General features: G+C 40.2%; 1 protein-coding gene across 2 annotated transcripts in view; it reads left to right on the forward strand.

Annotated features, from left to right (window-relative positions):
- The first annotated feature begins 830 nt into the window (after nt 1–830).
- Nucleotides 831–18382, forward strand: part of LOC126481251 (serine/threonine-protein kinase N) — a 335672-nt gene continuing 318120 nt past the window's right edge. The window contains exon 1 of one of the 2 annotated variants that reach the window (XM_050104868.1): nt 831–935. In XM_050104868.1, coding sequence (XP_049960825.1) covers nt 870–935 — 66 coding nt within the window. In that variant the 5' untranslated portion in view covers nt 831–869. The other variant, XM_050104869.1, reaches the window with a different exon arrangement.

Consider the following 18382-nt stretch of genomic DNA (forward strand, 5'->3'; position numbering starts at 1 on the left):
GAAGAGAATAAAAGCTTTCGAAATGTGGTGCTACAGAAAAATGTTGAAGATAAGGTGGGTAGATCACGTAACTAATGAGGAAGTATTGAATAGGATTGGGGGGAAGTTCGTGGCACAACTTGACTAGAAGAAGGGATCGGTTGGTAGGACATGTCCTGAGGCATCAGGGGATCACAAATTTAGCATTGGAGGGCAGCGTGGAGGGTAAAAATCGTAGAGGGAGACCAAGAGATGAATACACTAAGCAGATACATAAGGATGTAGGTTTCAGTAAGTACTGGGAGATGAAGAAGCTTGCACAGGATAGATTAGCATGGAGAGCTGCATCAAACCAGTCTCAGGACTGAAGACCACAACAACACATATCCAGTGATATAGCATTTGTCGTCATACTACAGTGGAAAAAATTAACTCAAAACATGAGTATACACACAATATATAAATATGCTTTTACGAGGATATGACAGGTTGTCGGCTACAGATGTAGGTGTCGATATTAGATTGTTGTTCGCACATTTCACAAAGAACTGTGAAAGGGAAAAATATAGGTACACGAATCCTCTTTATACTTATGTTTTCATCACTGTGCTAATTTTGATTTTTTTTTACATGCTTGAGCACATCTGTCAATAAAAAGAAATGCGTAATTCTTAGTGAGAGTGTTTTAATACGCAGGTGTGTTCTGCGTTCCTTTTCATGTCAATGTGAAAACAAATATTTACGCTGTGCATCTCCTGACAACATTCAGTTATACTTGGCAACATGACAAACCTATGTTTATGCGCGTCTGGGCAAACTATAGACATTCCATCTATCAGCCAGTTGGAGGACGCAATATGAACTGAGACGTGTGACGGTCCACAGATGTGATGCTGAACGAGGCCGCCAACATTGCAGCGAATCAGATGACCGTTCCAGCGGTAGTAAGTGGCGAGGTAATTTGATTGGACCGTAGGAAACTAAGAAGGTTTGGTGCAGTGCGGAAGGGGGAGTGAAGTCTGTCAACAGCGTGTTGTTTATTTATGTGCGTGTCAAAACATCAATGTGTTTTGTGTACACTGTGGCGTAGTGCAGTGCGGAAATTATGTGCAGCTCCGTAAGATGATACTGATAATAGCATAGTTGACTTTTTTACCTGCATCCGAAACATAGGAAAGTCTAACGCGAAACAAGATGGCGGACTCCAGTTACTACCAGGTGAGAAAATTATACCAGTCGTCTCTTCTGCGCTTCACAACTATGATCGAGATACAACGTACAAGAATGTCATTGTAACTGCGTATTTGTGTAGGTTATGTGCTATGGTAACAAGTGTATATGTATGAATCGTCATAATTATTGACCCTTTTTTTCTAACATGTTTTCAAGGCCCAATGGCTGGGCTGATTTGTGGAACAATCGTTTCCTAAATAGAGCAGTGTTCTAGGATGCGGTCTGTATTCAGTGCGAGTTTACGTGGACAATATTCGCATTTTCACATTTATTATTCAGTCTTCACGTGTAGTATGCATGTATCATTCGTGTTTTGCGCTTTGGTAATATAGGCCTACTACAACGGACACGACTTACTGAAAAGGCGGTTACCAGCATTACTTTTCGAACTTGCTTAAGCGTCAAGATGATAAGAGTTCTGTTCGGTAGGGCACCCACAGCTAGTAATATTCGAAAACTTCATGGACTATACACGTAGATGGTATGTTTGTCGATGTAGTGACCATCACTTTCAACAAGTAACACCCACTGACTGTTTAAATACATAAATTACATTTCCGAAGTATTGCGACCACCTGTTTACAATTATGACAAGATTCGTCGTGAGTTCAAATGTAAGCAGTCGAACTCCACGACTTAAAAATTAACCTGTGTGTGTGTGTGTGTGTGTGTGTGAGAGAGAGAGAGAGAGAGAGAGAGAGAGAGAGAGAGAGAACGGTAGCTTTGTGGCATCGTAACGTCAGTGTGTGATGCAAAAGCCATGTTTACGCATTTCTGTTTATTTTGACATTTTGTTTCCCACTGCCTTTTTCAGTGTAAACTGAAAATAAAGTCCCATAATAAACCCAAAAAATCGTATAATAAAGAGCGGCTTGGCGTTATGTGTTGTTTTATATGTAGGAAAAGTCAGTGAATTTAATCCTCAGTGACTGGAAAACAGTTCGTGCAGGTGCACAAAATTATAAGTTACCAAGGATGTTTCCAGACTGAGATTTTCACTCTGCAGCGGAGTGTGCGCTGATATGAAACTTCCTGGCAGATTAAAACTGTGCGCCCGACCGAGACTCGAACTCGGGACCCTTGCCTTTCGCGGGCAAGTGCTCTACCAACTGAGCCACCGAAGCACGACTCACACCTGATACTCACAGCTTTACTTCTGCCAGTACCTCGTCTCCTACCTTCCAAGCACTTGCCCGCGAAAGGCAAGGGTCCCGTGTTCGAGTCTCGGTCGGGCACACAGTTTTAATCTGCCAGGAAGTTTCATATCAGCGCACACTCCGCTGCAGAGTGAAAATCTCATTCTGGAAACATCCCCCAGGCTGTGGCTAATCCATATCTCCGCAATATCCTTTCTTTCAGGAGTGCTAGTTCTGCAAGGTTCGCAGGAGAGCTTCTGTAAAGTTTGGAAGGTAGGAGACGAGGTACTGGCAGAAGTAAAGCTGTGAGTACTGGGCGTGAGTCGTGCTTCGGTAGCTCAGATGGTAGAGCACTTGCCCGCGAAAGGCAAGGGTCCCGAGTTCGAGTCTCAGTCGGGCACACAGTTTTAGTCTGCCAGGAAGTCTCTTACCAAGGATGTCTCACATATTCAGTATAAACTGCTTATGTTGTTCTTTTCTTCCTTACCGTGACTCGGACAACCTAATTTTTAGTTTATAAGTAGTTTCTGTTTCTTAGAACATCATCCTTATTTCTGAGTGTGCACTCAGTATCAGGCAAGCATTCTCTAATGTCACTTGGAACACAGATGCAACTTAAGGTGAATAATTTTTTGATTATTGTAAAGTAGCTAGTCAGTGCTATGTATTGCTATGTGCCATGTGTTGCCTTTACTGGGTTGCAGATTGCATCTGGAGCTACATTCCACACTTGTCTGGAGCCTATTGTTAAATCTGATATTGATAATGATTGAAAGGAAACAAGAAATTATTGTTGGTTTCTGAGAGAACTATACAGGAGTTATAGAGCGCTTTGTTAGCAACATATTTTTATTTTGTGGCTGTATCGCAAGTTAGCAATGTGCAAGTCACAGTGTGACTAGATGGAAAATTTTGAATAACATGTAGCACAGCAGTACTGTATTCCATGGGGCCATATGTGGGGCAGGGCGAATATTTGATATTAGTTGTTGGCTTTAAGCACTGATGTAATGATAATGGCCGGTGTGACATCACATTTTGGTGCATTTTCTCACAATTTGGTTGTTAGTTGGTGAAGCCAGGGAATGTGAAAGTGAAAAACGTGGTTGTGATGTCAGACTGATCAATAGCTTGGCCTAAGGTCTAAGGTAGGTGGAAGGTGACAGTGTGGGTGTGAGTTGCAAAGCCAACAAATGTGTGTGTGTGGGGGGGGGGGGGGGCGGGGGAACTGGTTGTGGTGGTAGACTGAGCTGAAGCTGAAGTTGATTAGGTTGGAAGGTGACACTTCTGTTTGAGTTGCCAAAGCCCACAAATGTGAAAGCAAAAGACATGGCGACAATCTGATCTGTAGCTTAGCCCATTTGAAATAAATGGCCGTTGGTATCACATTATGGTTGCCGAGTTGTGTACAATGTTTGTCATATGTTTCCTACGTCACTGGTCAAAGGCAACAATTCGTATCAAATATTCCTCTGTATTCTCACATGCTACCTCACCTCTCTTGGAGTGGCTCACTGAAATGCCAAGTGAACATCCTGTAAGAACTTTTAAGTTACCATACATAGCCATACATGTTGTGTGCCCTTTTTCCCAGCTCTCAGTGGTCAGATTTTGTCTTTATACACAAATCAAGTAGGTCAATATGTCAAAGTCTGTCTTTCATTAGAAATTATTACTTTGGTTTCAGTATTGTTTTATTTACATGTTATTACTAGGGCCGCAAATATCTAGATATTCAGCTGTAACATGAAGACCACACTTGATTTAAAAGTTGTCAGTAGTGTATTCAGTAAAATTGTATAATAGAATTGCTGCCAGTACTTTCTTTCAGGATGTGAAATTTAACTCGTACCGATAGTCACATGTAAAGTACATACAACATTCTAGATTTTAAAACTAATAGTTTCTTCCTCACAGAGGAGAAAGGAATAATTGGGGAATGTTGAGGTTGAGGTGAACCCATCTGTCGTGAGGATAAGGGGAGATTAAAATGAAGGGGAAAGCATCAGAGTGAGGAGGAGGTCACAGATAGTAAACCTACATTGGTGAGCACTGTGCAAATTTAAGTTGAGAGATGATGAAGGCAGGCTGAAAAGTAAAGATGGGTTGCAAGGAGGAGAAATGAAATGAAAAGTAAGATTCAAGAACCGGGGGGGGGGGGGGGGGGGTGATTCAACTTGAAGAGTAGAAGACAGCTGCTAGCAGCAGCATCAGTTGGTGTGTTTTGTTAAAACAGTTTTAATGTTGAACACCAGCTGATGGTGATGGTAGCCCGTACTTTTGTTTTAAATCTGAAGGTGGCCTTATTCAGCCAAAACTGGCCTTAGTGTTCAAATGTGTTCTAGATTGTTTGGTTCATAAAATAAACAAACATCACTAACTTGTCCTGTGACATACTGCTATTGTTCAGCAGAGTATTTTGGAAACCATTGAATAAACCTAAGAAATTTGTGATGGCTAACAAGAATCCATGAGGTGGAAGCCAAGAATCATTTAGTTGGATATTCAGGAAATAAATTGTGTGTACTTCTACAAGAACCTTTCATGGAAGTTGCACTTCATGGAAGAAGGCTGGAAACCAAGATTGAAAAGCCTACAGTTAACAACATTTTACAAGGGAAAATGGAAGAGGAGAGCTAGTAAGCCAGAGACACAGTGAGAAACAGGCTGGGAGTAAGCTCATAATTAAAAACTGAACATCATTTTGATATTTGGAGAATGAAAAAGACATTATCAGAAAGAACTAAATTTAAATGAGATAAAACGAAGGAAAGTGTGGGAGAAATATCATGCCTCAGAGTCAAGAAACTGTCTCAGCATTTGCCTTAACCAGTTTAGGGGGACCATGGAAAACCTAAACCTGGATGAAACTTCCTGGGAGATTGAAACAGTGTGGCACATAGGGAGGCTAATGTGGGACCTTTCTTTCACAGTCAGTTGCTATACTAATTGAGCTGTTTAAGCATGACTTACAATCTAATCCATCAGCTTTACTCTTGCAAGTACCTCTCTCCTATGTTTCTAACTTCTCAGAAGTACTGGATACCTTGAGAAACTTGCACATGTGGAGGAAAGGATGATTGGAAAGCGAATTCAGCTGAGGCCTTGTAGAGGAAATGTACTTGGATGGGTGTAGAAAGTAATCACAAGTTACAGAACAGATTTCCACCTATGACATGAGGTGTGTGTTCCACCTGTGGTGCAGGCGGAGGGGTGGGGATGTAGAAGAAATGCAGATTTCCCATAAAAAACAGTAAGTACATATACAGGGTGATTCACAAAGACATGCAAATATTTTAATATATTATTCTACAAGTAAAACATAGGTCCGCAAATGTTTATTTCTGGAGTTACAGCTAATAAATGATTTTGCCTGAAATTTAGTAACTTCGCTAATATGACACCTTTGCAAAACTATATGCGGCGAAAGTAAAGCAAGATTTCCATTTATTTTGTTGTTCTTGATCTGGTGAATCTAATAAAACATGTCCCAGATGTGTACCTGCAGTAGTTTTCGAGAACATCCGGAGAAGCAAAGACATAATTTCATAAAATTTTTAATTTATTACTACTTGGCACAATTTGTTTTTGTTTTTTTTTTTTAATCCAGACAATTGCACATAGTTTTCAACAGAAGTTGTAGAGAATTTAATGATGGTAATAATGTTAACTGAAACTGAATAAATGTGTTAGATAATCTGCTTTTGGCATAATCCATATCACTTTAGGGAAGGGGGTTACATTCATATTCTCGAATGTTATTGAATTTAGCATATGTTAAAATTCAGGAGTAATAAAGAAACCCCCCCCCCCCCCCCCCAAAAAAAAAAAAAAAAATTTCCTGCCCTGAGATACAGGCCTCCAAAGATGACACTGCGAACACCATTTTGAAGATGCGAATTTTGGAAAAAAAATTTAAAATGCTGTATCTCTGAAACAGTTCTAGGTTGTTTTTTTTTTTTTTTTTTTTTTTTTTTGAAAGATAATTGCTTTATGATTACAAAGAAATCCTCCATTTGGACTTACCTGTCAAAGTTATTTTACTGCAGTGTTCTGAACCTTTTAGATAATTTGTGGATTTTATTTTCTTTCAAAATGCCAATCCAGAAAAGCTAGCCTCTTTTGTGCTTGTTGGTACCATGTAGTGCTAAATTTTCTGTAAAGATGAGCTTCCACTTCTCTATTTTTCATATCCATAAAAGAGTAATATATAAAACAAACAAAAAAAACAGACTTTGTTCAGGTTGGGAATAAGTGTTCTCATTTGAATACTCTACAAAGTGAAGGTGTTTCCAGTGACGACTTTTTGTGTTCTAAATGTTTTGACAGAATAATAACAATGATAGTAGACCTATCTGAACAAGTTGTGGATGATGCAGATTTTGCATCAATAGAGGAAAAATTCAGTACCCTGAATCATTCAACTACAGAGGTAGGTATTAGTCCTATGAAGAAACTGTGGTCAGTCAAGTTGAGTCATAAGCTCTATGCATCAAGAAAGCGCAGAGAAATTAATAAAGCTGTGGATGAGTACATGACAGCAAAACTGTCCACAATCTTCAAAGTAGAAATTCCATCTTCAGAAGAAAATGAACCAAAGCACTCTTGCACCTCGTGCCACGTATCTGTTCAGCTGTTGAATACTGTGCATCTTACAGTGAAAAGGTGCAAGTTTTAACTATTATTCCAGAGACATTTTCAAAGAAAACAATTTTGAACCATGTTCCATCAGTATCAAATTACTTGGTTGACAAATCAAGAAATGTGAGGTCTGTAAAAGGAGGCTTTGGAAGACCAGATCTCTATTACGGTCATCCTGTAGAAGAAGCTCAAGTTGAAATAGTACAGTCATTTTGTCTGGAAGATAAATGGGACTGTTCTTACTAGAGTGTCAAGAAAAGACACTACAACTGTAACAGTTGAAGGTCAAAAAGTTGTGAAAGTGAAGAGTTACATGAGTCATGGTATTAAAGAAACTTTTGCAATTTATAAAAGCAACTATACAACTTCACACATTAGACAATCCAAATTTTATGCACTATGACCTAAGTGGGCAGTTCTACACGCACCTAGAGATGTCTGTTTATGTGTGTACTGTGTGAATTTTGAGTTTTGTATGGCAACTTTGAAAAACTTACTGGAGCATGTGACATATGACTCCTTGGTTGGGCATGTGAAGTCGTTAGTAGTCTGTGATGTAAAGCCGGAGTCTTGTTTGTTTCAAGAATGTGGTGACTGCCCTGGAAAGGGAGGACTGTCTTTACAGACACTTGGTCTGGAAGACATAGTAGATAACTCTGCAGAAATGACATATGCAAAGGCGACATGGGAGGAAAATAAACTAATTAAGAAAACTGTTGCCTTGGCAGTGTCATTGATGAGCTTGATAAATGGTCAATGAAAGCATAACACCCCAGCATCTGAAGAAATTGCAACAACAACACATTGCAGAAGTGAAAGGGAGTGTACAGGCAGAAGAACTATGTTTAGTGCTTCACTGTGATTTTGCTGAGAAATGGTCTGTAATCACCCCACAAGAAATACAAGGGTATCATTGGGGTAATGACCAGGTTTCAATTTTTCCAGGAGTGACATATTTTCAAAACAAGACCAGAATTGTTACAGTTATAAGTGATGGCACAGGACATGACTCAGCACATGCTTTGCTAGCAATGCACAAAATTCTTCAACTGCAAACAGGGCCAGAGAAGATCATCATCATTTCTGATGGTGCTCTTAGTCATTTTAAAAGTCGTAACCAGCTGTAATTGAGTAAGTCACTCGTGTCAACTCTCTGGTTATTCGGTGCTACTGGTCATGGAAAGGGGCCTTGTGGTGGTGTAGGGGGCCTGCTGAAGCACCATGTTACAAAACATAATCTTTGCAGACCAAATACAGCAGCAATTCAGAATGCTGAGGTTTTTATGAGTCATGAAATTTTACACATCCACAGCCCTCATTCTTTTGTCCAAAGAGGAAATCAAAAAATTCTGAGCAGAAAAAAGAAGAATGATCTAAACAAACTACTCCTGTGAAAGGAATTCAGAAGACACATTTTTAGACTCGAGATTGGCGAACTCGTATTGCACACACTTTAAAGAGCAAGAAAGAAGAAATTTTGTTTGTTTGGCCAACACCTCAGAAACATCAGGATAATATTCAGATTCACAACCTGAGAAGGGGGACATTTGTAGCTTGTGTAGGTAAATGTGGCTGGTGGATTGCAGAGATTATAGACACCAGTTTTGAGTTAAACGAAATTGTAGTGAACCTTATGCTACCACATGAACCAGCTGCTGGATGTATGTTTCCAGCTGAAGGACAGCTACAATGCCATGAGTGCTCACTTCCTGTTCACAATATTTTGATGATTGTAAGTGCTCCAGTTCCTATTGGTTCAACAGGAAGACATCACTATATATCAAAGGAAGATACTTAAGCAATGGGACACATTTTTAGTTCATTGACTGGCTAATTTCAGTACAGAACAGAGTGCACAGAAGTTGTATAAATTGAAATCTTTAAGTCATTGGATCTTTCACATACATTTTGGAACCATTTAAAATGCTTGAAAACAAGTCTCTTACTCATCTTTCAAAACTAAAATTACGTTAAATAAGGCTAGGTTTTGATTTTTATGAGTCTGTATGTGATAATGTGTTAATAAATTAGGTATTATGTAGGCCTATGGCAAAAATTTCAATTGTTTATAACACCTGTTCAACCTAAAAGTGGAAGCTCTCGTTTTGAGGAAATGTAGAACTATATGGTACTAATCAATGGAAAAAAATCAAAATTTTATGGAGTGGCATTTCCTTAAATTATATAAACGTTCACAACACTATAGTAAAAGAACTTTGACAGAGAAGTCCAAATGGAGAATTTCTATGTAATCATAAAGCAATTATCTTCCAAATAAAAAATCTCCAACAAAATATCTAGAACTGTTCCACAGATAAAGCATTTTATTTATTTATTTATTTTTTTCCAAAATTCACATCTTCAAAATGGTATGCGCAGTGTCAACTTTGGAGGGCTGTATCTTGGAGCAGATATTTTTTTGAAGAAAACAAAAAACATACGTGTTCCTTACTTAGTCCTTCATTTTAACATATGCCAAATTCAGTAACACCTGAGACTATGAAGGTAAGATTCTTCCCTAGCATGCCTGAATTGATATGGACTATGCGTTTTGTTAATACCATATCCCATGTGAATTCATGTTAAACTGGAAAAAAACGAAACTCAGTGTTAAGGAAGTTGTACAATGTATGTACAATCTCACAGTACATTCACAATAAATGTTCAAAAATGTCTCCACCGAGTTCAATGCATTTAGCTTCACATATATGAACAGATTTTGTTGCTCATTTCAGATTCACAGGGTTACTCTTAATTTCACCTATTGCATTCATAATGTTCTGGAAAACTATTGCAGGTACATGTCTGGGATATGTTTTATTAGATTCACACGACCAATAACAACAAAATAAATGGAAATCGTGTTTTACTTTCACCTCATACAATTTTGCAATGGCGTCATATTAGTGAAGTTGCTAAATTTCAGGCAAAATCTTTTATTAGCTGTAACTCCGTCAACAAACAATTGCGGAGCTATGTTTATATGAACTTTTTTCTTTAGTTTTACTTGTAGAATAACATATTAAAATATCTGCATATCTTTGAGAATCACTGTGTATGCTATGATAAGAACATATTGTTGTGTTACCCATACAGAATCGTTTAAAGTCTTACTTAAAAACCATCTAACCCAGTGCCAAAGTTCGTCTGAACGCTTTGATGCTACGAGACCCTATTAGATGCTGTGTGTTGTGGCCTATCGTTCTCAGAAGTAATTAGTGACAGAAAAAATCAGTGTAATTTGAGTTGTCTCATGGGAAGCTCTTCTTGATTACATTTGTAATTTACAATTGTTTGGAGTAAAGGAAATGCTGGAGTACCATACTTGGAATAAGAGTCTTAGTTTAAATTATTTATTCAAATATAAAATGGGGTATGTTAGTTATATCTAACAAAGATGTTGAGTAAATGCAGAAAGGGTGTTATTTCTCCAGTAACTAGAAAATAATTGCTCTGGCAATTGACCTGATTGGTATATTCCTTTATAATTTTTCAAGCAATGAGCCAATACATTAAGTTACTGGTGGGGTACAATTTGCTTTTTAATTCACTAATATAAAGACATTGAATGCCAAAAAGTCTTGATGAAGTATTTGGTTTGTTATGCATTTGTAAACAAAACAGTAAGTGTTCAAGTATTTATGCAGCAAACAAGAATTATACATGCGAGCTGTACGGCAATGGCCATAACACGACTTAACAGCTACCACGGGGCCCCAGCCTTTGCAGCATTTTTCCACTTCTGTGCTGCATGTCTATCCTCTCGCTATTCTTTTTCCCGTCCCTTGGCGAACATGTCTAGGGTGTTACTGGGAATGTTCTGCATTGTCTGTCGCTGACGTAAGAACAGTGTAGCCATTGTTTTTCTCTACCTTTTCCTTTCTTTCTTTCCCTTCTCCTCTCTTTCCTCCACTTCAATGTTTGAGGTTCCTCTTTTTCTTCTTTCTCCATGTGCTCTCCTGAAGTCCGGCCCATGTGTCTGACGCACAACAGGTGACTGGGTAACGCGTAATTCCCAGCCCCAGGTTGACAGGTAGGATTCGCATGTAGCCCCTGGTACGGGCCAGGCCCAGGGAGGGGTGATTGCCTGAGCTGCAACCTTCCCAAATTGCCGATTGGTCCCTCCGTCAGGTGTTCGGGAGGTGTGAACAGTCACCTAAGGTGAGTGTGCCCTCTTGTGAAGGGGGCCTCCAGTTGGAAGGAGCACGCCATCGGAGATGCTGGCAATAATGGACGATTTTCTCGCAATGTGTCACTCATCTTCACAATCAGCATCTACGAAACGTAAATGTAATTCAAAGACCCTTCCCACTGCACCACAGTTCTTCTTGGTCTCACATACTGAAGACAGTCAGCCCTTCACCACAGTAAATCCGTTTATTATTCAGAAAGGTGTAGATGCAACTGCTGGCCCTGTGACTCCTGCTCTCATATACGAATTCTCATGCACAACTACTGCTTGCCGCCTCACTTCTCCATGGCTACCTTGTTCATGTTAAGGCCCATAGAACTTCTTCCCAAGGTTTTATTTACACCAGGCTGCTTGGCAGTCTAACACAGGCCGAAATCCCAGCTTACCTCTCTGATTAGGGTGTCATTGCCGTCCATCGTGTAATGAAAAGGGTAGATTCCTCCTTAGTGCCCACCCCTACTCTTTGTTCATCTTCAGTAGAGTGGTACTTCCATTCAAGATCAAAGCAGGCTATGAAATTATCACAGTCTGGCCGTACATTCCGAACATGATGCGCTGCTACCAGTGTGATTGATTCAACTACACTAAAACGTTTTGTTGACACCCAGCCAAATGTGTAACATGTGGTATGGATGTGCACGAGTGCGATTGTCCGTCTCCTTCTACCCGCTGTATCAACTGCAATGGTGGCCATGTTGCCTCATCTCGGTATTTTCCCGTGTATCTCTATGAGCAGGCAGTCCAAAAGATCCGGTAAAGGAAAAATTACCTTACCCAGACGCTTGCACGTTATTGGCTAGTCACAAACCCTGCATTCTCCCATCTGGCACATATAGTACTGTTCTTGTTTCCCCCTCTCTCCATGAAGGACACGGCCACGCAGACATGCTACCTTCAGTTCAGCTCCGAGGTTATGAAATCGCTCAGTGTCATGGTAGCATCGCCATCCCCGCATCCAGCTGTACAATAAGCCATCAGACTCTTGCCTCAAGTGGTAGGCCGGTAAGGACAGAAGGAGTACTCCCGTGAAGACTTCCTATGTCCCTCCAGTCAAACAACACCCAAGTCTTCCTCTAACCGGAAAGGCTTGAAGAAGTCCACCAAAGGAAAATGGTCTTCTCCTTAACCGACTCGAAGATCCTCTTCGATGGTGTTGCCGCATGATACCTTAACCTGGCCAGCATGAGCCGATGCATCTATGGACCCCATGGGGCAGGGTCCTCATGCTTTTATTCTTATTTATTTACATGTCAAGTTCCATAGGACCAAATTGAGGAGCAAATCTCCAAGGTCATGAAACATGTAAGTACATGAAATTACAACATAAAAGTAATAACAGATAAAATGTTCATAACCTGAAAAAAGTCAGTCCATAATTTTAAGTAAATGCAATCAACAATACAAGAAGAATTAGCTTAATTTTTCAAGGAACTCCTCGACAGAATAGAAGGAGTGACCCATAAGAAAACTCTTCAGTTTAGATTTGAAAGCACATGTATTCCTGCCAAGATTTTTGAATTCGAGTGGTAGCTTATTGAAAATGGATGCAGCAATATACTGCACACCTTTATGCACAACAGTCAATGAAATGCGATCCAAATGCAGATTGGATTTCTGCCTAGTATTAACTGACTTAAAGCTGTTAATTCTTGGGAATAAGCTGATAGTGTTAACAAGAAATGACAATAAAGAATATATATATTGAGAGGCCAATGTCAAAATACCCAGACTAGTGAACAGCGGTCGACAAGAGGTTCGTGAACTTACACCACTTACTGCCCGAACCAACCATTTCTGAGCCAAAAATATCCTTTTAGAATGGGAAGAGTTACCCCAAAATATAATACCATACGACATAAGCGAATGAAAATAAGCAAAGTAGACTAATTTTCGTGTTGAACGATCACTCACTTCAGATACCGTTTGAATAGTAAAAATGGCAGTATTAAGTCTTTGAACAAGATCCTGAACGTGAGCTTTCCACAACAGTTAACTATTTATCTGAACACATAGAAATTTGAACTGTTCAGTTTCACTAATCATATGCCCATTCTGTAAAATTAAAACGTCAGGTTTTGTGAATTCTGTGTTAGAAACCATAAAAACTCAGTATTACTGTGATTTAGCGTTAGTTTATTTTCTACGAGCCATGAAGTTATGTCATGAACTGCATTATTTGAAACCGAGCCAGTGTTGCACACAACATCCTTTACTACAAAGCTAGTGTGATCAGCAAACAGAAATATTTTGGAGTTACTCGTAATACTAGTGGGCATATCATTTATACAAATAAGGAACAGGAGTGCTCCCAACACTGATCCCTGGGGTACTCCCCACTTGACCGTACCCCACTCAGGCCCCAAATCAGAGCCATTCTCAACCTCGTGAATAATGACCTTTTGTGTCTGTTGCTAAAGTAAGAGGAGAACCGATTGTGAGCTGCCCCCCCCCCCCCCTCCTCCCCCCCAATATTCCGTAATGGTCCAACTTCTGGAGCAGTATTTTGTGTCCAACACAATCAAATGCCATAGTTAAATCAAAAAATATGTCGGGCATTTGAGACCTTTTGTTTAACCCATCCAGTATCTTACAGAGAAAAGGGAATGTAGCATATTCAGGTGTTAAACGACTTCTAAATCCGAACTTTACATTTGATAGCAAATCGTGTGATATTAAATGATCAATTATCCTTACATACACAGCCTTTTCAATAGTTTTAGCAAACACTGATGGCATAGAAATAGGTCTAAAATTATCTGCATTATCCCTCTCCCCCTTTGTATAAAGTGGCTTTACAACTGAGTACTTTAATCGTTCACGAAAGCAACAAAAATTACAAATATAGCTAAACACAGGGCTAACATGTGCAGCACACTTCTTTAATATTCTGCTAGGCACCTTGAGAGTCCTTAGTCTTCAGTGATTTAATTATTGTCTCAATCTCCCCCTTGTCTGTATCACAGAGGAGTGAGTATTTCTGACATCAATCTCAGAGAGGCATTTGCCAAGGAAGTTATATAATTCCCTGCAGAAACTAAATTTTTATTTAATTCACCAGCAATGCTCAGAAAATTATTGTTAAATACTTTACATACATCTGATTTATCAGTAACAGAAATATATTTAGGCTACTATGAATTGACTTTATGTCATCGACCTTGTGTTCCTTCACAACTGACCATATGGTTTTAATTTTATCCTGTGAATTAGCTATTCTATTTGCATACCGCATACTCTTTGCCTTCCTAATAACATTTTTAAGCACCTTACAATACTGTTTGTAATGGGCTACTGTAGCTTGAGTGTGACTACTTCTAACATTTTGATATAATTCCCGCTTTGCTCTGCAAGATATCCTTATCCCACTAGTCAGCCACCCAGGCTGCCTATTACTGCTAGTATCCCATTTAGAACGTTCTAATGGAAAGCAATTCTCAAAGAGCATGAGAAATGTGACAAGGAAAGCATATTTATCATCTATGTTCCCAGCACTATAAACATCCTGCCACTTTTCTTCTTGACAAGGTATAAAATTTTTTCTATTGCTGTTGAATTAACTTTCCTATATAATTTGTAATTATATGTGATATTTGTTTGACTAATAAGCCTTTTAGTGTTTGTGCATCATGGTCTGAAAGGCCATTCACCCGTCTACTAACAGAATTAACAGAATGCCCATCTAGTAATGAAGAATGAATACAAATATTGTCTATGGCTGTACTACTGTTACCCTGCACCCTAGTTGAAAAAAACACAGTCTGCATCAGATAATACGAATTTAGGAGATCTACCAACGTCCTTTTTTCTTGCACCATCAGATACAAAATTTATGTTGAAGTCACCACATGTAACTAATTTCCGGTACTTCCTACAAAGTGAATCAAGAATCCTCTCTTGCTTGAGCAGAAATGCTCTGAAGTCAGAGTTAGGGGACCTATAAACAACAATAAGAAGTTTAGTTTCACTAAATTCAACTGCCCCTGCACAACATTCAAATGTCTGTTCAGTGCAGTGCCGTGATACATCTATGGAAATTCTGTTTTTTACGTACATAGCCACTCCCCCACCCACAAGGAACTCCCCGAAATGGAAATTCTGTTTTTTACGTACATAGCTACTCCCCCACCCACAAGGAACTCCTCGAAAAACAGCCAGCTAATCTGTATCCTGGTAAAGGAAGCCTCTGAATTGTCAAATTATTTATGTGGTGCTCCAACATACCAATAATTTCTGAGTCAACGTCTATAAGCAGTTCACTAACATTATCTCTAATACCTCTTATATTTTGATGAAATATGCTAATTCCTTCTCTGCTTGGAAACATGACATTCTCTGAAGGTTAGCCCTTAGTTAGAGGGACTTCCTTTAAGCAGGTATACGTATCAGCTGACATCAATCGAAAAAGATGCTGCTCTAACACCAACTAGTACAGGAATTTTTCCATGAGTGATCTCACTACCACCCACTACACTGACACCTATAAGCTTTGCCAGTCACCCTGTCCCATACCTATTTAGGTGCATGCCGTACCTAGTGAAACCCGATCTGCTGATGGACCCAACTGGCACCACTGAAATGTGACCCATGCCCTCTGCCATCAGCACCCTCCCCAGTCCCATATTAACATGCCTAACAGCTGCATTAAAATGAGGATGATCATGACACTGAAACAGTTCCACAAAATGCACATTAGTGCCACTAGTTTGAGTTGCTATCTTTAACAAGCCACCATCTACAGCATATTCCCTGTCCCCATCAAGACTGTTCCCTGCTCCACCCACTATCACTACCTGATCCTCCTTCGTAAAATTCCTACATAACTCCTGTATGCTGTCAGTCGCCTGAGCCAATCCTGCACTAGGTTTCACAATGCTGGTGACCTGGTACTCACTCCCCAACACTCCCTGCAACTGCGACCCCACACCTCTACCGTGTGAACTACCTAGCAGCAGAACCTTCTTTCTGTTAGACTTTTCAACTGACCTAGGCCTCTGAACTGCTGAAGACTGCTGCATGTTCCCTAATCTACAGCTACAAGAAGCTCCTCTCCACTCAACTCTGGTAGTTGGTCAAAACTATTGCATACACGCGAAGTATTACTGTCTGAATACCACCTACTCCTTGCTGCCTTCTTGCCAACTGCCAGTTCCCATTCCCCACCACCATTCAGCCTCATCAACCTATCTAATTCCTCCTTTGCTCGTTGTAACTGCACCTGAAGGGCACAGATCTTACACTCTTGCTCCTCTATGAACTTACTTCTACTACAGATTCTGCATTCCCAGGAGAGGATCTCACTAGAATGCCCACAGCATTCCCCCCCCCCCCCCCCCCCCCCCCCCAATGAAAATACTTCGAACAAATTTCACACCGTAACCCACTACTCACAAACCTACAACAGAGCCCACACTTCTCACTAATGGTAAAATTTTACAGTTAATGAAAAAGAAAACTATACACCTACATTACCTAAGTTCAGTTACACCAGTAGAACTACTTACAGAACTAACAATAGCAGTCTCGATATTCTCTGCCTTCTAAGAAAGCAACTACTTGTATTAATACTACTACACGACAGCTAATACCAATACCAACAAAATTTTGCAAAATTATTTGCTAAAACCAAAAATTCAAGTGGACACTGTAACACTCAATGAAGTTGAAACAACGAATAAAGATTAAGATTTTACTGAAATATTCACTAGAAACAATAAGAAACATCAACTGAAAACTAAAACACAAAGTTCTGTGCCCTGTAGTAGCGACTCTTCACAGGCTGTCACTCGGCAGCTGCCGAGGTGACACCCCTACATCTCTTTTTCATCAAGACTCTCCTCCAGTGAAACATTCGTGGCCTTCGGTCCTTCAAAGAGGATTTATGGCTGCTTTTAGCATCGCACCGTCCCCTTGTACTCTGTCTTCAGGAAACGAAATTGCGCCCTCAAGACCGGTTTGAGCTTTCACATTTCTTACTGGTTCATTTGACCTTCCCCTGAGGTTGGCATTCCATCTCATGGGGGCGTCATGCTGCTCATACGGGATGACATTCATAGTCAGCCCATCTCCCTGACTACCCATCTTCAAGCTGTTGCAGTTTGCCTTTTCCTTCTCCTCCTGACTTTTTCCTTCTGTACCATTTATGTCCCTCTGTCATTCGATGTCACCAGGGCAGACTTCCTTCAGCTTATTGGGCAACTACCTCCCCCATTTTTGCTCCTCGGTTACTTTAATGCTCATAATCCATTTTGGGGTTCTCCCAGGACCTATCAGAGAGGTTCCCTCTTGGCTGACATTCTTAACCAACTTAACCTCTTCTGCCTTAACACTGGAGCACCCACTATCATTTCCGACTCCTCACACACCTATTCCCATTATTCCCATTTGGACCTATCCTGCACTGCATAGCTTGCCAATTATCTTGAGTGGTCCGTTCTTTCTGACACCTGCTTGAGTTACCATTTTGCGTGTGCTATCCGTTTTCCGACTGCTACCCCATCCTGACTGCTACCCCATCCGTGTGCACTCCCAAATGGCAGCTTACTAAGGCTGACTGTCAGCTTTACTCCTCCCTGGCGACCTTCGAAGAACAAGATTTCCCAGTTGTGGCGACCAGGTGGAATATCTCATGGAAATTATCCTTACTTCTGCAGAACGTTCCATTTCTCGTACTTCCCCTTTACCACACTGTGTCCCACTCCCTTGATGGGCTGAGGCACGCAGCGACACAGTTCGCGCACGGTGACGTGCTCTCCGCATTTTTAACAGTCATCCTATGTTGGCAAACTGCATTCATTATAAACAGATGCATGCAGAGTTTCTTCGCATTCTTTGTGGTAAAAAGAGCTAGCTGGATTTCATTTACTAGTTCTTTTAACAGCTCCACCCCTTCCCCTGTCTTGTGGGCCATCATCCGACAGCTCTCTGAGACAATACTAGTTCGTGGAAATGGGAGCTGTAAGAAAGTTGCCTATGACTCTAATGAACTTCATATTATGCATTATGCACGTGTGTTTAAGATCAGAAAACTGTTCATGGTTCATGACTCGTGAGAATTCACTATGCTGTTTCTGTGTACCTCGGTTAAGCCCCCCAGATGCTGTTAAAAATTACAGTCAGACGATCACAAGGAACATTTTTTACCAACCAACTACAGTCCAGTTCATGGTCAAACTGGCAGGCAGACATGCTTTCTAGTGAAGCA

The sequence above is a fragment of the Schistocerca serialis genome, chromosome 5 (assembly GCF_023864345.2).
Source record: "Schistocerca serialis cubense isolate TAMUIC-IGC-003099 chromosome 5, iqSchSeri2.2, whole genome shotgun sequence".
In the NCBI taxonomy this organism is placed as follows: domain Eukaryota; kingdom Metazoa; phylum Arthropoda; class Insecta; order Orthoptera; family Acrididae; genus Schistocerca; species Schistocerca serialis.